Source organism: Chlamydotis macqueenii, chromosome 6 (assembly GCF_036417535.1).
Source record: "Chlamydotis macqueenii isolate bChlMac1 chromosome 6, bChlMac1.mat, whole genome shotgun sequence".
In the NCBI taxonomy this organism is placed as follows: domain Eukaryota; kingdom Metazoa; phylum Chordata; class Aves; order Otidiformes; family Otididae; genus Chlamydotis; species Chlamydotis macqueenii.
In genome coordinates this window covers 23,390,221-23,403,783 of record NC_141561.1, presented here as the reverse complement: position 1 = coordinate 23,403,783, position 13,563 = coordinate 23,390,221, and the positions used below count along the sequence as shown (strand labels likewise).

General features: G+C 36.2%; 1 protein-coding gene across 1 annotated transcript in view; it reads left to right on the top strand.

The window, feature by feature from the left end:
* Window positions 1–13,563, top strand: part of OLA1 (Obg like ATPase 1) — a 98,200-nt gene that overhangs the window by 37,721 nt on the left and 46,916 nt on the right. Inside the window, exon 5 of the mRNA XM_086751166.1 lies at window positions 8,372–8,547. Coding sequence (XP_086607292.1) covers window positions 8,372–8,547 — 176 coding nt within the window. The remainder of the gene's footprint in view (window positions 1–8,371; window positions 8,548–13,563) is intronic.

Here is a 13,563-nt window from a genome sequence, read left to right as displayed (position 1 = left end):
GGTACGCATAAACTGTAATGTTGTCTTCAAAGTAATTAATGCTGCAACTAATATCCTGAACAGTTTTTCTGTTGGTAAAAATCAGCTGAACTTGAGAATAAAACTAGGTGTTTTTAATGGGAGTTAAAACCTTTTCTTATATTTCTACGATGCAGGTAAAACAAAATAATTATTGCCACAGTGACTGCTTGCATTTTAAATAAATTTATACATATTATTAAAAAAAGAAATCTAGTTAACTTTAAAATATGTAAGTTTTCTTGTCATTTAGGGTTCTGTGAAGCTGATCATCAAGAGGGTTGCAAATCATTGGCGGTTTCTATTTTCAGAGTTCCACATCCCAGAGTAATTTGCTTTAATTTCACCCAATTTAACCTATACTTCACACCATCACCATTCAGCTTTAATAGCTATGTTCTATGCATAAGAAAAGCAGATAAATGTCCACAATTAGACTGCGAGTGATTACAACTAGTTAGGGCTTTATGAAGACAAAACTTAAAGGGCTGTAGCACAAAACAAAGCCACAAAAGATGTCTGAAAAAATTCTTTCTTCAGAAGTCAAGGTTTACTATGGCATTTCATTCAATGGTTTTTTGTACTTGATTTTGCTTATGTTGAAGATGTAGGCAGGTGCACCTTTTTCAGCTGAAAATTGCTCTGCTTAAAGAATATTAGGTTTGTGTTACAGGTGATTAATTTCACTTGAAATTAGCTTGCGAGGGAAAACATGCTAAACCTACTTTATTTGTTGGTTCTTTGTTAACACGTGCTATGTTTAAGAAGCTGTAAAATGTTGACTCTGACAGTATTCTTTTGCCCTTGTAATCATGAGTATGTATAGTAAAATGTGCCATGACCAAAGTTTAATACCTTCTGTAATGTCAAATGTACTTGTACCTCAGTCAGAAATAGTGCTTTTACCATTTAAATCTTTGTAATACTGTTGATAGCATGTCAAGCCAGTCTAAGTACAGACATTATTTATCATGTAATGTTTTTTGACACTTGTAGTCTTATTTCTTTTGATAGCTCAAAGAAATAGCCGGTTTCTAGCCCCCTCACCCAAGTACCCTGTTTTGTTTTGTTTTGTTTTGTTTTTTCTTCTCTCCCTGATTCCAACCCCAGTAAGTGGCCAGATAGATACTATTGCTCGTTTTTTGCAGGGCTTTTAACAGGGTATGTACGTGTATTGTGATGTGCCATATCAGGCTGTGATGAGCAGCTCTTTTTGATAATAGTTCTTGAATGTATGCTGGAGAGAGGAAGTGCAAGTATCAATTATTTTCAGATCTGGTTTTTGGTGGTGTTATTAAACATTCTCTTATAGCATATTGACAGAAAAGGCTGGTGATTACCCTAAATACTGATGCGAGTTTCAGCCTGTGATGCAGTTCAGATTCTGATCAAATGCTAAATATCCCTCTTAATTATAGCGTAACATATACCAGTGCAATTGCTTACCTTTTTGTAAATAAATAAAAGATGCCAAAATGCTGTTATTTGGCTAATAGTAAGCTCCATATTTTGTTCTGTTTTACTTTAAGGATAAGGATAATAAGTGAAGTGACTGATATATCAAAATATAAATTAATCTTGAAGATATTTATTCATTTCCATAGTTGCAGTTAGGAGTAGAATAAGATAAGTCTAGTTATATTACTTTGATCTGGTTTTCAGCATTGTGGTGGCAGCTTGGAGCAGCTAGAAACAAAGTTTAGGCTATAGGCAGCTTCGTTTTTGTGTCAAACCAGTTTTATATGCTGTATCGTAAAACTTCCAGTCCAATCAGCAACTACATTTAAATACTGCAAATTGTGGCAGCAAAACAATAATTCTGCTGATTAGCCCCTTTCCATTTCTTGTAAGTGAACTGTTTATGCTGTTGAGTACCTTTTGAAAAAAGAAAAAGCCAAAACAGCCTTGATTAGTCAAGGAGTAATTGGATGACTTGATTTTAGCAAGAGAATGAATTGGTTGATGATAGCCTGTAACTAAGTGTAGTGGTTCTGTTCAGATGAATACATAACATACAGTCATCAGATCTTGACAGGTATAACATAAGCAATGCAAAATTCTCTGGAGGCTGAGAGGTAAATTTTGTCAAAGAATTTTGAAGCTGATTCTTGAAAGAAATTGAAAGAAACATGCATGCTATTAGATGATGCCATTTAAAATGTGGCATTTGTTACTGTTGTGCTGTATACATATTTATCTGCTATTACTTTTGCATGTGAAGAAGAGAAGATGTAGTCTGTGTGTCCTGGCTGCCATCAAGACCTAATAGATAGACAGTTCCTGTTCTTCCTCAGGGAAACTCAGAGTCAGGTTTCACATCTTCTCCAGCCAGTGATTCAGTTTTCTGATACTGATCTAGTAACACCTGAAAGCAAAGTGCAGAACCAGCTATCACTGTATTACGTCTTTAATGCTGCTTTTACAATATTTTTTCCCTCCTGGTGTTACATTTGGACATCGTTAATAAGTGTCATTGCCAGGTGACTTCTCCAAAGAGATCTACAGGTGCCCAGAGCAGAACTCGGTGCAGAGCTCCTGCTACGCTCCTGATGGTAGAGAAAAGGTCCAAACTGCTTCCCTACGCTGTGGGCACACCACACTTGGACCCAAACAGTCCAGATAAGGATTTCTCTTTGACTGATCACTTTCCCTGAAACTGAAGAATCCTTTAGGTTTGGGCCCACTGGCAACAGAAAAGGGAGCTGGATGTGGCAGTGACAATTTAGAAGCTCCTCATTTCTGGTAGCTTTAGATTAAGTCATTACTTTTGGTGCTGTTAGATGGCAAAATGAATTCTGCTGCTGTGTTATGCTTTACTTCTTTCCTATCTAAGTACTTGCCTTGTTCTGATAGCAATATCTGCATGACACTAATACATTATAGGAATTTACTACAGCAGATTTGTTTATTTACAGCAAGACTGATATTTCCAACTCTGTCATCTTTGTTCTTTTACACCAAAAGAAGGGGCAGGGGTGTATCTTTCAAGTTAGAGTGCAAATCCATCAGCATTTCCTGGGAGATTATTTGAAAAAACGTTTATAGCTAGGATGCTTAAAATATAAGAGGTGGATTCCATTCAACTTCTTTTTGAAAGGTTGATTAACTTCTGAAAAAAAAAAATGTACTTTACTTCTGGTGGGATACATGAGACACCAGAGAAGTCGTAATCAAATCTTTAAATAATAAAATTATTAATTAGAGTTTTCCAGCTGACCTTCCTGTATTGCTGTATGCTTAGCTTAGTTGTTGACAAACAGATGCTTCTTTGGGGAGATTCTTGAGTAAGTCTGTTTTATGTATGTATTTTTTCCTCCCCATGTGGTAAACTGATTCCTTTTCTTCTCTCACAGTAGTATACTATAGTTTCCTGTAGTAGGAGGAGGGCAGGCTTGGAGCACAGACAGTACAACTTTAGGAAGTAGGCAAAAGGAAAGTGCTGTGGATTGGGATAATATTTGAGAAATGCTGAGTCCCTCCATTCTAAAAGCAAATGCAGTTGATGAAGGCACAGGAAGAACAATATATTTTCATTATATTCATTGGAGAAGGTAATTGTGCATAGGTCATAAGTGGTATGGCTAGTTTTGAATTTTTTTTTTCCTGGAAATAATAAGCAAATAAAGTGGCATAGTTCGGTTTATTGTTTGATGAAATTCTAGAGTATCACAATCTCTTTTTTTAAGACAAATTTCTTCAGTGCAAACTTGAAATTTTTTTTTTTTTTTAAATGAAAACTTTGGAAGCTAGACCATAGAACTCAGCAGCCAGGCAGATATGAGTATGCTGCAGAGCACAGTGTGTAGACAAGTTTCTAACCTTGGATAGGTCCCTCATATTTACAGAAGTTGAACCCTCATTATGTCAGTCAGACCACCTCAGTTGTCTTTGGGGTTCACCGTATTTAAATACAGCTCATAATCAGAATGGATTCTACTTCTGACAGATGACCATGTTTGCTTTCTCTGTTCTTCTGCAGCTATCCCATTCTAGTCCTTTTCTTCCTCACTGGATGCCCTGTTACTATGATTTCAGGGAACCTTGCTTCTCTTATTTTTCTGGTAAGCTCTCTCAAGCTAGTAATCAGCTCGAGATCAAAATAAAGACTACCAGAGCTCCTTTTTTCCCCTCTCTCTGTTATTTTTACTCGCTGATTCTATTGTGATCAGTATCAGCCAAGCCAATAGCAGCATTTCTTTGTCAGTGTTTATTTTTCATTTGTGCCTTTCAGAGAGTTACATCTCCGTAAACTAACTGGTATCCTGTTTTTTTTTTTTTTTGAATGATACCCAAGACATTCTTACCTGTTCCCTCAGAAAACTAAAATTCTCATTGATTTGCTATCATATTGCATCTCAAGATCTACCTCCCACCCCCCTGCTTCTTCCAATTCAGCATGTTTTAGTGGGTCCTTTTTATTCTCAACAGGCTGCTTTTCTACATAGTGCTTGATACCAAGTGCCTATGCTGCTGCTTACTCAAGGTTCATGGCTTGTGTCTGCCTTGTGGATCTTGTTCATCATGGAGGTGCTGCACTGTCTTTAATTGGACTGTGATGTCATTCTTAGTCTGCTAGTCGTTATATTTTAAAATAGAGCCTTTGAGCTTTCTGTTTTTCTGCTGTTCATGCTGGGAGGAATGAGAGGTTATTGTGTCATCTTTCATAACACATGAGAGTTAAAAACCTTGCTTCATGGAGGAATTTCACTCGCTGATAAAGCAAAGTCAGGGAGAATTAATAAATAGCAATAAATTGTTAACAATGTATATCAGGTCAGATTTGTAGATTAATATTATAATCCTTATTTTCATCTATGTAAATTGCAAATAATATACACATTTTCTGGTATGTCTTATTTTTTGAATCAGTTTTACAATTCAGTTTTTTCCTACTACTTTACACTTCTGTATGGATTATTTTTTAAACCAGGGACTTGGGTAAAATGTTATTCTAATAGTTTAACTTCATGAATTGGTCGCAGTTGTATCTTTTTTTTCAAGAGATCTCATCTCTCGCACAGAGCCTAATTCCTAAGGTTACCACCAGTTCTTGCTAAGTCTGCGTTCAGCTCTGTAGACCAGAATTGAACTCCCTACAGTGCTCAGTGTGATTTGTGCTAGACCATCATTACAAAGCAGGCTTGAAGCTGGTGTTAATGGATTACCCAAGATAGATCCCACATGTATATTGAGTTAAAGTTATAACTAAGGCTCTTTCATCATAGCAGTCTCTCTTGCTGTTCCTTTCCTTCTTCCCTGAGTATCCCATTATCTGTCTTCTGGCTGGGCAGTCTGTCAGAGCCTGATCTGTTTTCAGGTTGATGACTGAAGTTGGCATTGACAAGCTCTGAACAAGAGATTAACAAATAAAACTCAATGCCTGTTGCTAATCAAGAAGAGTCTTTCAGTTTATGCCAAAATCTGGACATGAACACCAGTTTGGCCTTAGGTGCGTACAAAATCTTATGCCTACCACTTTCTTGTAAGCTGTTGCTGCCTCAGCAGGAAGAGATTTGAATTTATCTTGTTTAAGTGTTCCTGATAACCTAAGGGGAAAAAAAAAGTCTGCCATGATTAATTCAATGAATTTTCTATTTATTTAGAAGGGAACTATATGACCCTTCTCAGCACACTTGTTGACAGATTTTTATCCCTTCCAAGTTCGGAAGATGCACTTTTCCTCTAAATGAAGAGTTGAGAATTCAAGCTCAAAATCCAGTGTTTTAATGGAATATGCAGCTAGTGTCTGTTTCTTCCATGAGGAGAGAAGGCCAAATTGTTGCCTTGAATGGGAAATCATCAACTCAGTTGAGGGGCTCCTTACCTGCCCAAGCAACTGCCTGTTGCCAGGTGCGGGTCTCTTGTCATTGATATTGCCTAAAGGAGCTGCAGGATGGCTGCTGACACAGGCATGAGGACAGCTGATGGGAGGAGGAGACTTGAAGAAAACTCTGGCAGAATGCTGAAGTGTCCATGGGTTAAAGCATTTAGTGGGCTGAGAAGAGAGCAAAGGTGAAATGTATAGATTCAATTTTATAGGGGTGGAATTACACTGAATTAATTGGGTTTGGATTAATAAAGAGCTGGATTTTTTATGAAAAGGAGTGGGAAGATGTGAAGAAATTAAGATAATTATTGGAGAATTATTTTACTGTGTTTGAAGAAGATGGAAGAGTAGAACTAATATATAAGTTGTATTTTGTTATTACTGCCTAACTCACCTTACACTTGCTTTTTCAGAAAAAAAAACTTAATCATGGAGTTTTTCTCCTGGCTTTAACAGTGTGGGGGATTTTTTTTTTGTTGTTTTTTAAACCCATGGACACCAAGTGCAGAAGGAAGATGTAAACAACTTGTGTTATTTAGATGGTCATGGATACTTTATCTTTCTTCCTTGTATTAAGAAAAAAAACTTACTTTTTTTAGGTGCAGAAATACTACTCGTCTGTTGAGAAGACTGGGCAGGTAGACTTTTCTTTGATCTGTATGGTGACATGTTCCTAATTTTGTTCCCCTCCTTTCTATTCAATATTTTCCTTGTAAATCAGAACAGAGCTGTTAGATTATGTTTTCTAGTACTTGTTCATCTGAACAGCCTGTGTCCCTTTGGGTTAGGTGCACAGACAGATTTATTGGAAGGCGAAGGCTCTTCCTTAATTGTCTGGCATTGCTCTGGGTTAGTGTAGTGAGTTTCCATTTGACAGTTCTCCTGTCACAGCTAGCCTCGGAGCTGGGTGTGTTGCTGAGGTGATTTTCCTTGTACCTGGGGAGCTCACTGATGGTCTTTGGAGAGAGACAGCTGATGGGAGATGAGGGAAATTCTAGTAACCACTGTTTTAAAGACTTTTCAGAAGTTTACGTGAAAATGATTTTGACATTTGACTGTCAACAACATTTTAAACCTAGGTACCGTGTGTTTTGATGTAAAGTCTTTGTTGCTAAAACCACTGTTTTCACTAAGTTAATAGAAAAGGTGAAGTTTAAGATGTACATGACAACAAACTCAACTTTCTATTAGTTAAAGAATTGTTTGTAGTTTACCGTTTCCTATCTTATATTTAATAAAATAAATACCTTTAAGTTGTTTTCCTATATAAAAAATGAGTTGATTTTCATTTTAGTAATATTAAAATAAAATTATTTTCATGGTTGATTTCTCAGGTATATCTTTAATGTTACAAGATAGGCATATAAATACTCTGAAAATTGATCCAGGCATAACTAATAAACTGGTTTTAGTTGTTAGTAATTTTATTTTTAAAATATGTACTGATTTTTGGGAGGGTGGGAGGTTTTTTTGGTGATGTTACTTATCTGATAATTTAAATCCTAGTTGAATTATGTCACCAGATTCTCCTCAGAAGGGAATGAAGTCAGCACACATGCTTCAGTAATATCTGGTTGTTTTACCCTTATGTTTCCAGTTGGCAATTTGAAATTATGGCTTCAACTGCACTTTAAATATGTGATAATAGCATGTGTTTCTAATAAGGGCCAGCACCATTTTGTTCAGATAGTGTGAATGGTTGTCACTCATATATGACAAATGCACCTTCATCTGCTTCTTTGATGGCCCCCTAAAAACCATACCCTCAAATCAGGCCGATGAAATTAGCTGCTGTGTAAATTGTGTGTCTGAGTGGTTCATTATCTAATCACCGTCAGAACCACAGTGATAAAGTAGATTGAAACAGGGACGAGGTCTGCCAGATGATTTCAGGCCTTTTTTTCTGAGTCCTGTTTCCCTTGGAAACACTGAGTCGTTCAGAACTTCAGAATTCTTTGTCTAGAACTTCTCTTTTTTTTTTTTTTTGTTTTTTTTTTTGTTTGTTTTGTTTTCTTAATGCATAAAATTGGTCAGCCACTAAGGGCTGCCAGGGTGATTTGTAAGGTTTTTTTCTCCATGAGTCCTTTGGTCATTACTGTATTAAAATGTTGTATGATGTTCAATTTTGCTACTGTGTGTGCTACTGCTAGGTTAGATACTGTTAAACACAGTGGTACCTGTTTTCAGGACAGTGCTCTAGCCTGTTCCTATTTAGAAGAAACTCTTAAAGGTGTGTTAAGTGCTCTCCTGAAATGGCAAAGTGCTAGGCTTTGTATGTATCTGTATAAAGCTTTGGATTCTGGAGCTGATACATAAATTAAGACTAGAAGAGTGTGATATAAAATATTGCAGGTAACACTTGTATATGGGCAGTATGACAGACCTACTGATGCTACTTTTTCAATGTGTCTTGTGACTCTTAATAGTATGTTGTAAATATATATATTTGGGGGTTTTTTTGTTTTTTTTTTTTTTAGTTTTTTTTTTTTTAGTTTAATGTGTAATTTAAGTGTTCTTTTGTTTTAGGAGCATTTGAAGATGATGATATCACTCACGTTGAAGGAAGTGTAGATCCTGTTCGTGACATTGAAATAATCCATGAGGAACTTAGACTTAAAGATGAGGAGCTGATCACGCAGAGTATAGACAAGCTTGAAAAAGTAGCTGTAAGAGGAGGAGACAAGAAATTAAAACCTGAATATGTAAGTATATGAACTATAAAAGTAGGTCATTAAGTAGTCTCTGCATTGAATCAAAATTTTTGTATTGTTGGATTTAGTTATTGATCTCCCACACAGATAATACAAAACACTACTACTATTTTTGTGTGTATTTTAGAGTATTTCTTATTCTGAGTTGATAAATTATTAGAATTTATTATTTACTGGGTTGAGAGCGTAAGATTTCACTGATAACACTAGTTGTAATTTTAAAAATTTAACTGTTATTTTCTTGCTGAGACAGGTTTATATAAGAACTGCCAATGTTTCATCAAACTTACATCAGTGTTTAGTTGTAATTCAAAGTTCAGCAGTCACTTTTGAATTACTCTTGCTGTTAAGTTCTAGTCTGATGTTGATATTTGTATTCCTGTAGCCCCCAGGTGAATGTTTTTTCTTGGTGTGGTTGCACTGTGTGTCTTTTAGTGTAAGTTAAATAAAGATTACTTGTTGAAATTAATTCTAGAACGTTGTTGTGGAAAACTGCTTAAATGAGATCGATTATCGTGGCGTTTCTTTGTAAATTAGAAATGTATAATAATTATCAACTTCAAAGTATGTTTTTGTGAATTATTATTTTACTGCCACTTAACATTTGTCTGCCACACTTTGCCAGTAGTCTAGTTATTAATTTTTCTTTGTCATTTATAAGTATTTCAGGTGGTGTAGAAAACACACTTTCTAATTATTACAGCAGCGTATCAGTGTGGAAACACACTATTTATGCTTAACAATTAAGTAGTAAAAAATACAGTTTTAGTTTATCAATGAAGTGCAATGAAATTTGTTAGCCCTACCTAGTGTTTGGAAGTGAATAGGAACTAAATGTGAGTGTCCCTTTCCAAAATGTTCATTTTCGTGATGCGGTGTTAAAAAGCACTTCTTTGGTAGCTTCTGTTGGTGAAGAACTAGTCTTAATCTGGCTTTAAAAGTGTTTTATTCCCTATATGAAGGCTTTCAGAGGGAGAACCAGGTATGCTTCATTTAAGGTCTTATCTGGCATGTGTCAACCCAGCCTTGGGTACATGTGGACAGTGATTTTTATTTTTTACAACAGGTAAAAATACACCTGCCTAGAGCAACAGTGCAGCTTATTCAAATAGCATCCACACAGTCTTTCGCCTTTTAATCAATCTTAAAGAAAGGGGCAAGCAAAAATCCTATCCGTAGCGAATTCAAAGTTCAGCCTGAGCCTAAATATTACATTGGCATGAGGTGATTAAAATGAGGAGTGTTGTGATGCTGTTCTGCCCTAGTCTTCAGCTCTTCTCACTGGCTTTCTTGTGTGTCTGTCTTTGGAAACAGCTGTGCTTGGCTCCTCATGGTGGGGATGTTCTTATCTAGTTTTTGAGTGTACCTCTCTGGATGCTCTGAGGGTTTCATGTCACACTCGTCGTTCTTCCTGTACTAAGGAAGAAGGCAGCACTTTTTTTTGTGATTGCAGAGAGACGTAACTGAAATGTGTTTTAAATAAAATTCTTAATAGTCATTATGTAACTGCGATGGGTGGTAGGTACAGTTACTGTGAAATGACTGAATTGCTTTTGCTCATTTTGTAACTACAGGAAGTTGTATGTGTTTGAAAACGGAGAACGTCATATTATTCTCAAATCAAGGGAGACAGTAAATAAAAACCTCAAATCTAGAACTACAATTTAAATGAACTGAAGAAAACTTTAAAATCTGCTTTATTAATCTGTCTTTACCCAGGTTCATTTTTTCCATCCTTCTCTTTGCCTCTTCCTTCAATCTCCTGTTACTTAATCTGTAGTTCACCTGTTAAAATGACTTCTTCACCGTGTGTTTGTAACTTACACTTCCCATCATTCCTTGTTTGGTTTTTTTTTTGTCCCTTCTTTATGAATACATGCACAGAAAACAGTGGGTTCTTGATGTTGCGTTGCTCCACCAGTTCTGTTCCCAGTAACAGCTGTTACACTTGACTAGTCTCAGCTGAGTTTGTCAACAACAATAGAGGTTTCAAAGGCATTGGATTCCTTTGTTTCATGGAAAGGGGTGGCTGAACAGAAGGGAGAGGCACAAATTAACGCTCCCCTGGAGACAAAAGCTGCATGTAGGAAATACAGTCACTAGGGAATTTCTTCAGGGAAGTGCTGTGGGGCATCATGTCTTTGCGTCCTGTGGATCTTGGACCTTCTTGCTTGTCTTCCTTTGTGACTATATGCTTGAATTGTAGGGTAGACAGAGACCTTAGTAAAATAGACCTTTTTAATGGTAAAGGCTTGTGAAAGAAAGCTCTGCCTGGTTACTTTTCTTCTCCTGGTAGATCAATCCTTAGGCATAGTTACACAGCTTCTACAAATAGATTTGTGTAGGTGTAAGATTGCAACAGCAATTCTTGGACTCTTCTAGCCACGGAATGAGTTTATTTAGGTGTTCAGCCATTGGGTCTTGAGGCACTCCTGCGTGATTTGCTGTGCCGCTCTTCCTTTAACTTTTTGTGTTGCAGAGTAGGCCTGTGGTTGTATTTATATGGTGTACTGCATGATTAACTGTGTGGTAAATGACTTATGGGTCTAGGAGAGAAAACATGGGATTGGTGAAAAAAGTAGTTAAAGCCTCCCTAAAGTGGTAGCCAAATGTTAGGAATGTATTTTAGCTGTTTGATCACTCTGCACTTCCCAAATCTGTTGCATTTTGGAGTTAGCTTGTTGGGCACAGACTGAGTTTCCCTATCCAGCACTATTTGTAATGTTTCCATGCAGCTTGTGTTCCATGCAGCTTGTGTTCCATGCAGCTTGTGTTCCATGCAGCTTGTGTTCCATGCAGCAACTGTTCAAGGCTTCCTCTTTCCAGGTCAGAAAAGCCATTAAGAAACAGTATAGATTGGAATTAATACTTTTCTTTTCAAATAAGTTGTCTTAAAAAAATGGAGAGAGGCGAACTGGGAGAGAACTTACCAAGATTTGCTTTTTAAAAGTTATTTACGAGTATAATACAGAGCCATTGCTAAAGTTCTGTTCTTTCCATAGCAGAGGTGCACAACAAACAGCTCTTGTCTGTGCTCTGGGTGTTCCCAGTCATTTTCCCTTTCAGGAAGACTGGGAGGTTACAAGGGAAAAACTTGGTATTTGTAGATTGGTTTGGTTTTAAGGCACAATATTAAAATTTTTCTCTTTCATTTTTCCTATTTTTCATTTTTCCCATCCTGTTGAGAGTAATTTAAGGTAAAGATACTTAATAATTTGAGAGTTTTAACTAGTTGAGAGTTGTGAAAGTTCTGTGGTTCAACCAGCTAAAGATATTGCAAGCTTTCTTACCTGTATTGCTTTTAAATCGTTCACTGGCTTGCTTTCCCCTGCAGAACAAAAACATCTACACTTGAATTACATTTTTTGTTTCTTTCCACTTTTTTTGAGAGCACTTTGAGATCTATTGAGGAAGAAGGCTATATAAGGTTAGGAAAAGTAGTAGGTCAGGAAAGAAAATAAACAGTATTAATCTTAGTCAAGCATGTTTTTCCTTTGGTAGTTTGCAGAATATAACAAATAACCTTAATATGAAAGCTAAGGAAAAGTTACTGATTTCAGAGAGGCTATAACCTCTATGTGACCTTTGTAAACGTACTGTTGGCGTAAAAGGATATTTCATTGTGTTTCGTGAAACCTAATTGAAAAAAGAAGTTGTCATTCTTATTTCATAAATATGAATTCTCTGCTTTAGAGGATTCCCTTTATCAATAAGCTTCCACAACTGTAGCTTGATAGTCTGAAATCTCCAAAAGGCTCAGGAGGAGAAAAAAAAGAAAATTGTCAGTCTGTATCGGTCAACAGTTCTTAAATCTGAGGTTTGTATTTGCCCACATTCTTGCACTTGTATTCTAACTTGTTAATTATATTTTTTTCCTTTATGTAAGCCCACATTGCATACAGTTGGTAAGTTCACCTTTGTGCAGTGACCTGGCTTTGGAGTTGAATACAGTGTTAACTGTTCGTGCTGTCTCTCAGAGAATTGATTTTTCAGTCTCCTGTCAGCAGAAATAAAATAGCCAACTGCTGTTAAGGAGCCATCAATGAAATCATTTTCAAGTTCTGCTTAAAAATCAATGACACAATATGGTCCAAGATCAGCAACATGGAATGTTGGCATAGGCTTGGAATAGCTTCCTCTACACATATATTTTTGTCTGTTTTGCAAATGTTCTCACTGGCTTCTTAGAAATAACTGTCTGCATTTACTAAGGATACTATTCTTTCAGACTAGGTATACCTTTAAATATTATTTGGGCTATAATCTTCTAAAGAGATATTATAGAACAAAAATACCCCTGTTATTTGCATGTATTAAAACAGTGTGAATATCATTTCAGAAAGCAATCAGAGTAATTTTGATTTTGTGTTTTAAATCTATCTGGTGCTGATATCTGCAGTGACACAAGAGAACTGTTGAGTTAAAATTTATTATTAGCTTATTCATCTGTCATTTTGGGTGGCAGAAGATGTAAAAGTAAAATTCAAATATGGACAAATATATAAATCAGAATGTACAGATTTTAAAACTTGTTTTTAATTTTTTTTTTAAATTTATGGGATTTTCAATCCTGAAGACAAAGTCTTCAAGTTAATACAATGTAACATAGTTAAGTGAACATAATTGTAGTATTCTCTTCCATTACTCTTCCTGTGTGATTCAATTCTAGTCCTTAGAGATTGACCCTCTGCAGTAGACAGCTACTCCTTCAGCCCTTTGTTAGTGCACTGAATCTTGAATTCCAGCACAGAATAATTCTTAATGGTAATGGTATTGTGACTTATATATCTGACCACAAGAATATCTTTATAGTTGAGTTCACACAGATTATTGATGTTAGTGATGCAAAGACAAAATCTGCAGGTCAGTATCAATGTCCACAGAGTTTGAGCTTCCAATTTTCAGTTGAAAGGTGGCTTTTACAGTAGGTCAGGGTCGATGTTCACTGCATTTGAACTTCCAGTTTTCAGTTGAAAGAGATGCTTTTACAAGTCCTAAGAGATATCT